Source organism: Coloeus monedula (genome assembly GCF_965178545.1).
Source record: "Coloeus monedula genome assembly, chromosome: 20".
Taxonomy (NCBI): Eukaryota; Metazoa; Chordata; class Aves; order Passeriformes; family Corvidae; genus Coloeus; species Coloeus monedula.
Window position 1 is genome coordinate 9,997,539 of NC_138800.1, and position 13,195 is coordinate 10,010,733.

Sequence of the window (13,195 nt, forward strand, 5' to 3'; positions counted from 1 at the left end):
ACGGCTGCGCCACCCGCACGGACTCGGCCTCTCCGAAGCGGCAAGAACCGAGGGACTATTTTGCGGTGAAACCGCGCATGCGCGGGGCGGAGGAGTGAGGGCGCGGCGGAAGACGCGTGCGCTGCTGATCCGCCGTGAGCGCGGGTGGTGCTGCGGCTGGTGCTGCGTCCCGGGGTGAGATCGGTGCGCGCAGAGGCAGCGCGAGCGGAGCCGCGGGCGCCATTTTGAAGCGGCGGTCGGGGGAGGTAACGAGCGCTCCGAGAGCCCGGCCCGGCCCCGCCACCGCCGCCCCGCGCCGCCCGCACCGCCCCGCGCCGCCGCAAACATTGCCGACCTCGCCATGTCCGGCGGCGGCGTCATCCGCGGCCCGGCCGGCAACAACGACTGCCGCATCTACGTGGGGAACCTGCCCCCCGACATCCGCACCAAGGACATCGAGGACGTGTTCTACAAGTACGGCGCCATCCGCGACATCGACTTGAAGAACCGCCGCGGGGGCCCGCCCTTCGCCTTCGTCGAGTTTGAGGACCCCAGGTGAGACCCCTGTGGCGCTTCGCTGGGCCCCCCAGCCCCGAGGGAGCCTCCGCTGCCCGCCCGGGAGCAGCGCCCCGCGCCCTGGGCCGCGCTAACGGCGCCGCTGAGGCGGCGGGCGGGGAGAGGCGGGCGGGAAGCGGGAACAAAGGCGGGGGGTGCGGCGGCCGCGCTCACCGCCCGCCCCGTGCCGCTCGTAGGGACGCGGAGGACGCCGTCTACGGGCGGGACGGCTACGACTACGATGGGTATCGCCTCCGCGTGGAGTTCCCTCGGAGCGGCCGCGGCACCGGCAGAGGCGGCGGCGGCGGCGGAGGGGGAGGAGCCCCCCGGGGCAGGTACGGCCCCCCGTCCCGGCGCTCGGAGTACAGAGTGATAGTCTCGGGTGAGTCATTGCTCTCTCTCTCAGCCTAAGTACTCCCCCAGGGTCCTCCAGGCGCGGTGCTGCTGCGAGCTTCCCCTTAAAAAGCATCGGCCCATGTGCTTCGGGAGGGGAGGAGTGGTGTCTCCCGGATGCTGAGCGCTCCTCTCCTTCACTGTGCCGCTGCTGCTGTAACTACAGGAGGTGAAGCTCTAATCCGGTTTTAAAGTCACGTTTTGGTTTTTCTGTAGGGCTGCCTCCAAGTGGAAGTTGGCAGGATTTAAAGGATCACATGCGTGAAGCAGGTGATGTATGTTATGCTGATGTTTTCCGAGATGGCACTGGTGTCGTGGAGTTTGTGCGGAAGGAAGACATGACCTACGCTGTGCGAAAGCTGGATAACACTAAATTTAGATCTCACGAGGTAGGTATCACACTTACTTTCTTTGGCCAGAATTGGATACAAGGGGCTTAACAGTAGGATTTGAAGGTAAGGAACGTGTGGTGCTCACTGTTTGGTTACAAAGCAGCTAAATAAGTGTGTGGTCAGGCTGGAGATAAGACGTGTAAGCTCTGCTGTCTGTCCCGGCCGTAATAACGCTGTCTGCAGTCTGTCAGCATGCCTGAAACATGGCCCTGAAGCCTCGACGTTTCAATCGAAAGTTCTGTCTATTCAATAGGGAGAAACTGCCTACATCCGTGTTAAAGTTGATGGCCCAAGAAGCCCAAGCTATGGAAGATCTCGGTCCCGCAGCCGTAGTCGTAGCAGGAGCCGTAGTCGAAGCAACAGCAGAAGCCGCAGTTATTCCCCAAGAAGAAGCAGAGGATCTCCACGCTACTCTCCCCGCCACAGCAGATCCCGATCTCGTACATAAACATCACTAGCTCTGATCTTTTTGTAGAACCCCATGTTGTACACAGTTTTCCTTTACTTAGTACAGTCTTTCATTATTTTTTTTAAAATTCCAACTGTTTTACTCGAATTGGCTGAAGTGTTGAATTGCATTCTTGTGTAAAATCCCTAGTGAGTATTTGCTCCTCGACACCGACATTCCCCTCCTGTCTTTGGTAAATTGTATTTTAATTGCTGTCAGTCAGGATTGTTCCGGTTTAGTTCTAGTTCAATACCAACATTCTTGGAGCTGTGGTATTGCTGTGTAAATGTCTCAGTGTTCCGCTGTGGTCGAGACGAGCTGGGGATGTTGGGATGTTTGTGGCTAACTTGTCTCTTCTGGGGGATCTTACATTTTATCTTGCCTTTTCGTGTGTCTTTCTGTAGACATATCTGAAGAGATGGATTAAGAATGCTTTGGATTAAAGGATTGTGGAGCACATGTCAATCATTTTAGGATTGTCAAAAGGAGGATTGAGGAGGATCAGATCAATAATGGAGGCAATGGTATGACTCCAAGTGCTATTGTCACAGATGAACTTGGCAGTATTGACCTTATACTGAGAGACAGGGGAATTGAGGCCGAGCACATACGTGTCCCCACGTGTCGCTTCAGGCATGTTCTCGTGACCGCAGGCTGCGATTGCTCTTCTCTTTTAAAACTTCCTTTTCTGGGGGGGCAATTGTGGCCAGATCCCTGCTTTTGTAATTCTCTATTCCATTCTAGTTTTTTAAAGGAATAACCGGGGCCGGGGGGGGAGTATTGGTTTATTTCGTCCCACAGCGTTTGGTTACAAGTGTCCATGTCCGTAGTATCCGTACACTTGTAGTAGAACTTGCAATCAGAGTATAATATCAATACTGCTAAAATCTGCATGTCCTCTGTGTGACTGATACAGCGTGGCTGTTGCATTTTTATAAGTACCAGAATGAAAGCAAAATAAAAATGGCAAACCTAGTGGGGAATAATTTAAGTCTCAGCCCTGCCCCCTCAGACTAATTCACGATTGACTCACGATCCGTGTGAAAACACCGATTGTTAACGTTCCCTCCAGCTGGGAGTGCAGCTGTAGTCCAGCCATTCCATAGTAGGTGGATAGACCGAGCAGTTAAAGCTTTTCCAGTTTAGTAAGACCATTTTTTACAACCACAAAACCTCGTACCCACCAATGCGCTGAGTATGTTGGCATTTCCAGTTGACATATTGTAAATATTTACAATGTTTCCTCCAAATAGTAATTAACATTTCTAAAGAAATTATCTGAGCATCACCATTGGAAAGTTTGTTTTGGGGAATTGATAGTTATTACTGTACATCTGAATTAATTGATGGCAAACATAACTGATCATTCCCCAGAATCCTATTTTTTCATTACAGTATCTAACTTTTTGCCTCCTCTTTTTTGGTTTTGCTGGTTATAAAGGTTTGGATTGGAGAGGGCTCACTGGATCCCAATCCTTGGAGCTGGATCATTGGATTCAAATCATAATGTGGATAGGATAGGGAGGCTGAATTACAAGGATTCATGGAGCGGGATCAAATTACCAGGAACATAGGAGTGGATTCCTGCCCCAACCAAACCGCATTCGTGTGGATTTTTTTATTCAACTCAATTGGCTATTCCAAAGATATTTTTTTTCCTATTTTTGACGATTGGAGCCCTTAAGATGCACGATGGAGTTTTGCATTTTTTTGGTAAAAGGAGCAAAGCGAGGACCTGGAGAGGTACGCTGGAGCAATCTCCTTGGAAGGATTCAGCACGAGTAGATGGTAAACCTTAAAGGGGAAAAAGGGGGGTTTGTTTAAAAAAAAAAAAAAAAAGTAAATAAGTCATTTCTCTAAATTTAAAGACCAAAATTGGAGTTAAAGATGGCGTAGGTTTCAATTGGCAATTGCTTTTTTTTCTTTGACAAATAAAATTTTTACAAAAACATGCCCTGTGTCATCGTTGGTCGCGGAGTCTCGTCCTCGCCCACTGCCCTCGCGTTGGGGATCCGGACAAAAGCCTTTTGTGTGGAACAGAGCCGGAGTGTTCCACAGGAAGCGTCCATGTTTGAGCTGCTCCTCAATAAAGGATCAGTTCCCTGGGCAATGGGTGGAATTTAGTAGATGGGGAGGGGAAAAGAATGAATTCTCCGTGCTTAGAGGGAGTGTTAATATGAGGGTTGGTGGGAGATCACATGGGGAAAATGGGAGATTTATGGGCTTGTCCTGAGGCTGAATGGGGGCAGAACTGCTCTCTCTGACCACTACTGCTGTGGGTGGAGGAAACTGAGCAGGAGCTGGGATCTTGGTGTCATCCCTGAGCTGTGGGCACTGGGAATTGCACCCCTGTGGCAGCCGTGGCCCGGCTGCACACAGTGCCTTCCCAGGTGGAAGGGGATGGATGCCCAGAGGAGGCTGTGGCCCTGGGGACCGTGGGGTGACTGCTGCCAGAGAAGTTTGTTGGGATGTGGGAAACGAGGGCAGTGGAGGCTCCAGGGCACACGGGTGTGAGCTGGGAAAGCAAAGGTGAAGTTTGACTCAAAAACCCCAAACTTCTGGGAACTGATCTGTTCCACCACCCGTGGTGAAGGAAGGTGAAAGCGATTTGAAAGGGTCCAGGCGTGCTCAGGGTGTTTCATGAAGGGAAACCTGCAGAGTTAGGTGTGCCAGGACTGAGGTGGAGTTTGGAGAGGATCACTCTCCAAAGGACCCACGGGGAGAAGGAGTGAAGGACCCCAGGAATCACCATCCTCACTTTGAAATACAAGCGTTAGTTCTGACCCAGGGAGTCCAGGCAGAGCTGGTGGCTCTAAGCAGGTTCACCAGGAGCTCAGCAACATGTGGAGCACCAGTTTCAGGGGTAGTTCAGCCAACTATGATGTGGAATTCCCTGTACAAGGCGTGTGCTGGAGGTGCAGGAAGGCTGTAACTCGGATTTCCCTGTACAAGGTGTGTGCTGGAGGTGCAGGAAGGCTGTAGTTTGTCAAGCCTGGTTCTGGCACCAGGGAGCCAGTGGGTGCAGGGTGTGCTCCAAGTCTCACCTGTGTGTGGATCAGCTACTGGAGCAGGAAATACCTGAGGATTGTTTGCGCCTGAGATTACCTCAGTGGTTTGGATCACTCTGTGGATGCCCCTGAGATTATCTCAGTGGTTTGGATCACTCTGTGGATGCCCTGGGAGGACACTGACTCCCAGGAAGAGGACCTGGGAACACAGCGTTCTCTGTGCTGGGGTTTGTGGAGTGTCACCTTCCTGGAAAGCTTCTGACATGGAGTGTCACAGAGCCAGTGGGGACCACACCTGTGCCAGAAGGCTGCCATCCTTCCCGCAGAGTGGCAAGGTTGCCTTTCCATTTCACCTGGAAAATGGAAGGGAATGGAGCACTCCTGGGTTCTCTCTCTCATTTTGGCTTCCCCCCCCCCCAAGGGGAGAGCTCGGGTCACTCCAGCAGGAGCTGCTGGTCCTGTTCCTGCCCCAGCATCATCCACTCACTTTGTGTCCCAGCTGTGGTGTTTGTGAAGCACTTTGAGATCCTGTAATAAACCTGTTCCCAGTGTGGAGCCCTTGTGCATTCCACCTTTTTTCTCCTAAAATTGTCAGCCAGCAAACAGCCAGCCAGGCAGTGCTGGGGCAGGGAAGCCACAGGGTGAAGCAAGGCTTTCCCCAGGTGCCCTGTGTTTTAATTTCAGATTCTGATCCAGCATGTTCCGCCATCCTCGGGGGGAACATCATGTTCTCTGATTGACATAAAATAGAGGAATTAAATTAATATCTCAGAAATGTGCTGTGAACCAGGTTTGACAGCGTTAGGAGAAGTTAACTGGAGGAGGCTGTGCCTCCTGACACACTCTCAGTTTTTAATTATACCACGTTATGAGTTCATTAATGTTGTGACAGAGATGGTGAGGAGTCGCTGAGTTTTGGGAGCAACACTCCGGCCTGGCACAACCCGGGGAGCTCGGTGCCATCTCTTTTGCCCTTCAGCTTCTCCAAGGGTGAAAGTGAATCTGAGTAAGTGCCTGCTTGACTTCCCCCATGGGGAATCTGCTTCCAGGCAGGGCCCTGGGAGCCATCCGCTCACCCGGCTGGGGCTGGTGGGTAGAACTGGCATTGATTTCAATATCCTCGTGCATTAGTGGGAACGGGCTGGCTGCAGACAGGCAGCTCTCGGTGGCTGTTCCACCAGCACGTCTTCCGGGAAGGTATTTGCTAGGATTTCAACAGATGCCAACCAAGGCACCACGTGTCCTCTTTATGCATGTGTTCTTCCTGAAACTTTAAGAGTTTTGAGAGTCCATTCTCTCTAAAGAAGGTGGAAAGGGGTAGGGAAATGGAATTGCCTTTGTTAAAGCAGATGGGGACATCCAAATGTAACCCCCTCTCCTAAATAATTTTTCCATCCAGAAGCAGGCGGGTTTCTGCTGCACAGCGAGCAGGCAGCGTTCCCTCCCCGGTGCTTCTACTCGGCAGCACTGGATGAGCTCCGCCATTCCTGCAGGGAATCCGCCTGTTCCGACACTCCTGCGCTTCCGATAGTGCCGCTTTGTTGGTACAACTGAGGGCGATTGTGCGCCCCGGGGCTGGGTGGCCTCTCTGTGCCGCCCTCGGCCGCGCAGCTGCCCGGCAGCCCGGCCCGATACTGCCTTCTTTGTGCGAACACTTCGGGAAGCGCCGTGGAGAGGGAGGGAATCTCTCCTCCTTAACTGCACATCGTCCCGATAGCCCGTGCTTAATAAACCCATCACTAGCTCCGAAATAGAAACGGTTAGAAAACTTGTGGTTTCTCCCAGAAACCACAGTTTGGGGTTTTTTTTCTGTTGTTTGGTTGGTTTTTTTTTTTTTTTTTTCTAACAAGAGACTTCTGCTTTAGAACAGGGGATTCTTTCATTGATTTGTGTGCGTTGGTTGTGCCGTGAGGTTTCTTGTCCTGATACCAGCAGAGTTTTTAGCTGTGCAGCAAAATCAGAGTCATTTCTAGATTGGCTAAAAACAGCCCCAGCTTTGGTGAGAGTCCCCCATGCCGAGTGCAGAATGATCCTCACTGCACCTGCACGGGAAGAGCAGTTCATCTGAAATTGCAGTTGGAGTGGTTTCAAATAGAAAGCTGAATTATTAGGAAAAATGAAGATTCCAGGCAGCTCCCTGTGTAATAAACGTTCCCTAAAATCCCTCTCCCGCACACCTGAAGGTGAGTCAGTGCTGTACCCACCCGCACTGCGTGGTCCTTGCAGTGCTTTGTCCTAGCCCGGCGGAGCTGCGGGATGGGATGGGCACAGAGCCTGCCAGAGTCATGGGACAGAACGGGCACGGAGCCTGGCAGAGCTGCGGGATGGGCACGGAGCCCGGCAGAGCTGCAGGACAGGACGGGAATGGAGCAGGGCAGAGCTGCAGGACGGGATGGGCACAGAGCCTGGCAGAGCTGCGGGATAGTCCTGGAGCCCGGCAGAGCCGCAGGATGGGCACGGAGCCCAGCAGTGCCGTGGGACAGGCGTGGAGCCTGGCAGAGCCATGGGACGGGCATGGAGCCTGGCAGAACTGCGGGACAGGACGGGCACAGAGCCGGGCAGAGCCGCAGGATGGGCTGCAGCCTCTCCTGGCGTTCCCTCACCTTGCTCCTGAGTGCTGAGGGGGACCTGGCTCACCTCTGCGTCCCCTCCCGCCGGGCGGGCTGGGTGGATGTGCCGCTTGCAGAGCCATTAACATAATTTTATGCACTAATTTGTGTAATCATTAAAGAGTCGAGCAGGGCATTGTTCACATGAGTAATTACCTCTATATTCTAATAGCTCTAATTCATCCCTTTAGTGAGTTTCGTGTTTCGGTGACTCAGCCACGATTCACGCTCGGGGTCCTGTATTTTTTTAAGAAATGCCCGTTTCTCGCATGACTTGGTTGCCCTCTGCGCAGATGATGACGTGACAGATCCTGACGAGCTCAGACCACGCGGATGCCGACCTGGGAAGATTTGCCAGCGTGGATACGGGGCTCTGGGGCCGGCTGGATCCCACGGGGTGTTTGACTGGCTGGGAAGCTGCAGAGAGCAGCTGCCAGCGGAAATTTAAACATGAAAAACTTGGCAGTTTGCTGAACTCTTGGTATTTTCCTTCTGACAAAGGGCAGGGCTGTATTTTTGTAGTGATTTTTTGATACCAGATGAAACAAGGGGAAAAGAATTCCGCTGTGCAGACTCTGGATCCATTGATTCTCCATCCTCGCACGTGCGTGTCTTTACAGTACACAGGGTGCAGGCAGGAGGGAAGGCACGGCGAGCATCATTTTCTGCCTGATTTGCAGGATGATACAGGATATTTTCCCGAGGGCACCCAAATTAATTTGAGGCAGAGCTGCCCGCTACCACCGAAGGTTTTGTTTCCCCCTTGGAAACACAGAGCAAAGTTGGTTCCTTGGCCAGTGAGAGCAGGGATGCTCTGCCTGAGGCTCCTGCCAGCGCTACATGCTCATCCCTGTGGGATCAGCTGAGCGATGCAGATGAATGCACAAACATTGATTATTTTGGAGACAATCCATAACTGCCAAATGAGATTAAACACCACCCAGGTCCCAGAAAAAAATAAAAGTAAATAGCAAAGAATAAAGAAAATGGGGCATGGTGTTGGCAAAGGGTCCTGGGGGACCATCTAGCCGAATATTAATCCCTGCCATCCCCATCCCTGAAGGATTTCGGAGCTCTCTGCTGCTATTAATCGCAGCAGCCCTGCAGGGAAGGTAATGCAGCATTATCCGTGTTTTCCAGCTGTGGCTGGGGAGGAGGGAAGCAGCCGGCTCGGCTGAGCTTTGCCGTGTGTCAGTGAAAGATCAGGGATTAGCGTTAGGATTTCCTCGCTGGCTCGGCTGCTCTAATTCAGTGGTCATGTTTTTCCCTAAATGCACTGACCTTATGTGCCTGCTGCTGTACATCCCGTGCCCGGGAGAAGCCGGGGCAGATGGTGGAAGGGGAGCAAGGCAGGAGCGGATGTTTCCCTGCAGTCCTTGGCCCCGCAGGAATTATTACTAAAAATGGTCACTGGTGATTAACCGGAGCAGTGCGCTGCTAAGTAATTGGTACAGGCTCTGGCTCGGGAAGTTTTTAAATCAAACTGGGAATGTTTTCCTGGAGAGCAGCAGAGTTCAGCAGGTTCAAAGGCAGAGTGCTGAGGGCAGCGCGGGGCAGGGGGTGAGCAGGGGTCGGTGAGCACCTGCCAGGAGGGCTCTGAAATGTTCCATATGAGACAGAAAAAGCTGCGTGTCTCCTTGTCTCTGTGTACACCATGTAAATCATAAGGACACAGAGGAGCTGTGGCTGCCCCATCCATCCCTGGAAGTGTTCAAGGACGGAGCTTGGAGCAACCTGGTCTAGTGGAAAGTGTCCCTGAGCATGGCAGGGGGGAGGAACTGGATGATCTTCAGTATCCCTTCCAGCCCGAACCGTTCTACGATTCTCGGATTTGATATTAAACGCGGGCAATCCCCACCATGTGACATCAGTGCCCAGCCCTGCGCATCCCCGTGTGCGGCAGTCCCGAGGTGTCCCCCGCGTGTGTCCCCACAGTGGCAGCGGCAGAGACGATGAGCACGGGCAGTGACCCTGCGGGCCGCACCAGCAGCATCCCCGGGGCCGGCGGGGCCATCGAGGGGCGGCTCTTCCGTCGGGGCGCAGATGACAGCGGGCGTTCTATGGGAATAAAAGTTGCGGCGAAGATCACTAAAATAACAACAAAAAGCCGCTGGGTGCCGGCGGCGTGGGGCAGCTGCGGCGCTCAAGGTGCCAAGCAGAGATTAGCCCAGGCACGGCCGAGGACAAGGAGGTGGGAAGAGATAACGGCACTTCCCGGCGTGCGGCCGCAGGGCTAAACATAGCCCAGGGCTCGCTGTCCCTCCCCGCCGGAAGCTCCGAGCGTCTCCTGCCCGGCCACGGCGTGTGCTGGGCCCCGACGGGGCGTCCGAGGCGCAGGGGAAGGCGGCCAGCCCCGTGCCCAGCCGGGGAAGGCGAAGCTCAGGCTGCCGGGAAGCGGGAATCCTGCTGCGGCACCCCGGGGACAGGAGACACTGATGGATTCGCAGGGGTGGCAACGATTAGGGAGGATGAGGAAATCCCAGGAAGGCAGGAAGGGTTTCCCATGGCAGGTGCGGCAGCGTGGCCGAGGGGGGACAGGGGGTGCAGGAGGTGCAGCAGGGAAGAAAGAGTTCGGGAGCACTGCAGGGAAGGGAGTGACCATTGCCGGGCAGTTTGCCATGGGAGTGCTTTCACCAGGGAATGCTTAAAGCATGGAGTAACCGTGAGGCTTTTCCTGCCTGGAGGGAGCAGGGGCATGGCCCGGCCCTCGGGGAGCCCTGGGATGGTGAGTGTGTGGTGGGAGCTGACACCCAGCTCCGGACAGACCCAGAAGTGTCCCTGCTGTCACAGCCGTGTGTGGCCCTGGCACCACAACCCCACTGCCCTGGGCATCCCTCTGGCTTCTCCAGCTTCCCTCCCTCCCTCCTCCTGACACATCACTGCAGCAAAGCACCTCAGAGTTGGGGGCTAAAACCAGGAAACCAGAGCAGGGAGCAGCACTCAGCCATCCCTGCTCAGTCCCACTGACAACGCTCCTTCCCCTGCAGCAGCTCCTCGCTGCTTCCCCACTGATCGCAGTCCTGCCTCTCAGCGCTTCAGCCGAGCTGGCTGGTAATTTCCTGCATTCTATTTCCCTCCTTTGAAAAGTGGAGCGATCTTTCAGATGCACTAATTACGAGAAGGCTCCGGAGCTCTCGGCAGTGGCAGCGCTCCCGCCGAGCCCCGGGGCTGGCTGGCGTGGTGGCCCTGGCATGGCACGGGCAGGGCAGGGCAGGGCATCACTGCCATCCCCGAGGGTGGGATGGAGGCCGTGACTGTGGGCAGCCATCTGGCACGAACTTTCCCTTTCCCATTCCTTTTCCTTTTCCTTTTCTGTTCCCATTTCCATTTCCCTCTGCCTAGTAAATGGGTTGCCTGTCCCTGCAGCACCTTCCACCCTGCTTTTCCTGCAAGTCAGAGATGCTCATCCAGCAGGTTCTGGGCAGTGGGAGACCGTGGGATGCTCCTCTGAGGCTGCTGGATCATCCCACGGTTCCTCCCAGCAGGAACGCTCTGCTTGCACACCTGCTTCCCGCAATGCAATTCACTGTCTCTGTTTAGTGGCCCTGATCGCTTTGAGAGGGAATTGAGGCTGCAAAGAGAGAAACCAGAGAAGACAGAACTTGGGAAGCAGCTGAAGGGAAATTGCCTATGGGGAGCACATTCTCAGTTCCACCAGCACAGCTTATTTACACTCTCGAGGGCTCTCCAGCCCCACAGAGCTGTGAGACTCAAAGCCCGCTGTGTCACTCAGAGCATGAACAGAAAGGGGTTCCTCTAAAGCTGCAATATTTGACCACAGTTTCTATTCTAAGTGATGCAAGCACACGCTGGCCCAGCAGAAGCGGAGCAGGGACTGTCAGCAGGGGCTGGGGCATTGGCAGAGCATGGCTGTGGCACCGAGGGGCAGCTCCGGTGCTGGCCTGTCCCTGGGAGGCTCCTCACAACCAGCCTCGGCACTGGCACTGGAGGCAGGAGACACCCAGCAGCATTCCCTTCTTTCCTAACAATGTGGGAAGTGCCAAGGCAGGAGGGAAGATTTGAGCTTGAAAAGGCAGAAAAGCGCAGCCTCGGGACGGTGGTAAATGGGCCACACGGTTCCCAGTGCCCTAGAAATTCCCTGTGCGCCGCACAGCAGGGTGGCTGCTGATGCTATCGCTGTCCCAGCTCCATGACTAAGGGAGCTGGAAGGTATAAATTAAATAACACAACACTTCAAGCCGCCTGTTATGTGGGTTTGTCCTAAGCAGTGCTGCTTTAATTAAGATGGAGAGCTTACAAATCTAACCTTTGTTTATTCTGCTTTGGGGCATATATAATGTAAATATGTGTTTTCAAACACTGCGGCTTTTTAGACTTCCAGTTATAATTCTGGGTAAAGGAAAGTTCGTCAGGTTTGGCACAGACTTGCCCTTTCTAAATAGAGCTCCTGCGAGTCCTTCCCCCCGGGGACTCCCAGCGCCTCGGCTCGCTCTGCTCCCAACCCAGCTCTTGGCTGCGGGATGTGTCGGGGTAAGAGAGGGGCTGGGAGGGCCCAGCCGGGCACTGCCGAGAGGGAAGTGGGTTCCAACTCCATTTCCCTCTCGTCTGGTTTAGCTGTGAGTCTCGCAGGTTTTGTTCCTGTATCCCCTCTTGGTCCTTTAGCTGTGAAAACAAGAACAGAGTTTAGCCGGCTACGTGCTCGTTGGGATTTCTCCGATGAGTCAGTGATACGCTTGGGTAGTTTTCTTAGCCTTTAATTGAAGTGAGTGTGAGCCCTTAACAAAGAGCTCTCCCAAGTCTCCCTTAATAAGCGTTAACAAAAATAACTGAGCGACCGGGAGGGAAATAACCAGGGGCGGCAGTGGTGTCCCCTCTCCTCAAACGTGGGGTTCCTCCGGGCTCTCCTGGGGGCAGTGCCGGGGTCGGAACGCAGGGCAGCACAGGGACACCCTCCGGCTCAGCACACAGGGTGCCGTGGCGGTGATCCAGCTGGTCCCACACCACGGCTGGGAAAAACATTTGGGATGAGCAGAGACCATCTCCAGGCGAGCTGGGCTGGTGGAGTGCTGCACTGGCAACCCCCTTTGGCTCATTTTTCTGGTCTGTTTTTCTCAGTTTGGAGTTTCTGCAGAGCAAGGGCAACGTTTTGCAGTTTCCAGTGCTGTGCATCAGCACAGAGCTCTACTGTGGTGCAGACAGGGGAGTCAAAACCAAGCAGGCTCCAAATTCCCTGAGGCAGATGGACCCTTGGAGCTGCAGGTGCTCCCAAGCAGGCTGGGCCACTCCAGGCAGCCAAGCCCCTGGGCACGTAGTCACAAACTTCCCTCTGGGGTCACAAGACTCAGAAACTTTTTTGTTTCAAATGCAAACACGTTTTGACATAACCACTTGACTCTGGCGCTGGAGTTTCAAGGAAAAAGCCTGAGAGGCGTGAAAGAACCGCAGGCATCTCTCAGAACAGAACAACGACTGTTTTGCAACGCTCTCGGAAGGTGAAGAAACGCCTCGGGAGGGCCGAGGACCAGCCCTGCAGGAGCCAGGTGACCTGCCCAACGCTGCTCAAAGCCACAGCTGAGCCGGCGGGCTGCGATCCCCGCTGAGTGTCCCCTGGTCCCTGCTCTGTCCCCACCGTCCCTCCTCCCTGCTGCGCTGGGTTTCCCCGAGCTGCAGCTTCAGGACCGGCCTTTGCATTATCTGTAACAGGAGACAAGAAAAACCACCCGGGTGTCCCACACGGGAGGAAGTCACAGGGGCCAAATTTAGCCCTGCACGCTGCAGCCAGGGCGCCTCGGCTGCTTCTTCCCACTCCCAGTGCCGCCGAGGCCTCGGATGCTCAGCGGGGGGAAAATA

At 54.5% G+C, this 13,195-nt stretch overlaps 1 protein-coding gene across 2 annotated transcripts; it reads left to right on the top strand.

Annotated features, from left to right (window-relative positions):
• Positions 1-3,718, top strand: SRSF1 (serine and arginine rich splicing factor 1). Of its 2 annotated transcripts, XR_014226995.1 has the most exons (5): positions 1-534; positions 732-916; positions 1,144-1,316; positions 1,573-2,291; positions 3,209-3,718. XR_014226995.1 is itself a non-coding variant. In XM_082294668.1 (4 exons), the coding sequence occupies exons 1-4, from the start codon at positions 341-343 to the stop codon at positions 1,765-1,767; spliced, it is 747 nt and encodes a 248-aa protein (XP_082150794.1). In that variant the 5' UTR covers positions 1-340; the 3' UTR covers positions 1,768-3,718. The 2 variants fall into 2 exon arrangements, 1 of the variants encoding a protein (XP_082150794.1); XM_082294668.1 differs by having other exon boundaries at positions 1,573-3,718.
• Positions 3,719-13,195: the final 9,477 nt, after the last annotated feature.

Bases quoted from the DNA above. Each gene is read 5' to 3' on its own strand.
- SRSF1 (XM_082294668.1), top strand. From the start codon at position 341: ATGTCCGGCGGCGGCGTCATCCGCGGCCCGGCCGGCAACAACGACTGC. The intron at 535-731 runs GTGAGACCCCTG...TGCCGCTCGTAG, and splicing joins GTCGAGTTTGAGGACCCCAG to GGACGCGGAGGACGCCGTCT. The intron at 917-1,143 runs GTGAGTCATTGC...GTTTTTCTGTAG, and splicing joins GTACAGAGTGATAGTCTCGG to GGCTGCCTCCAAGTGGAAGT.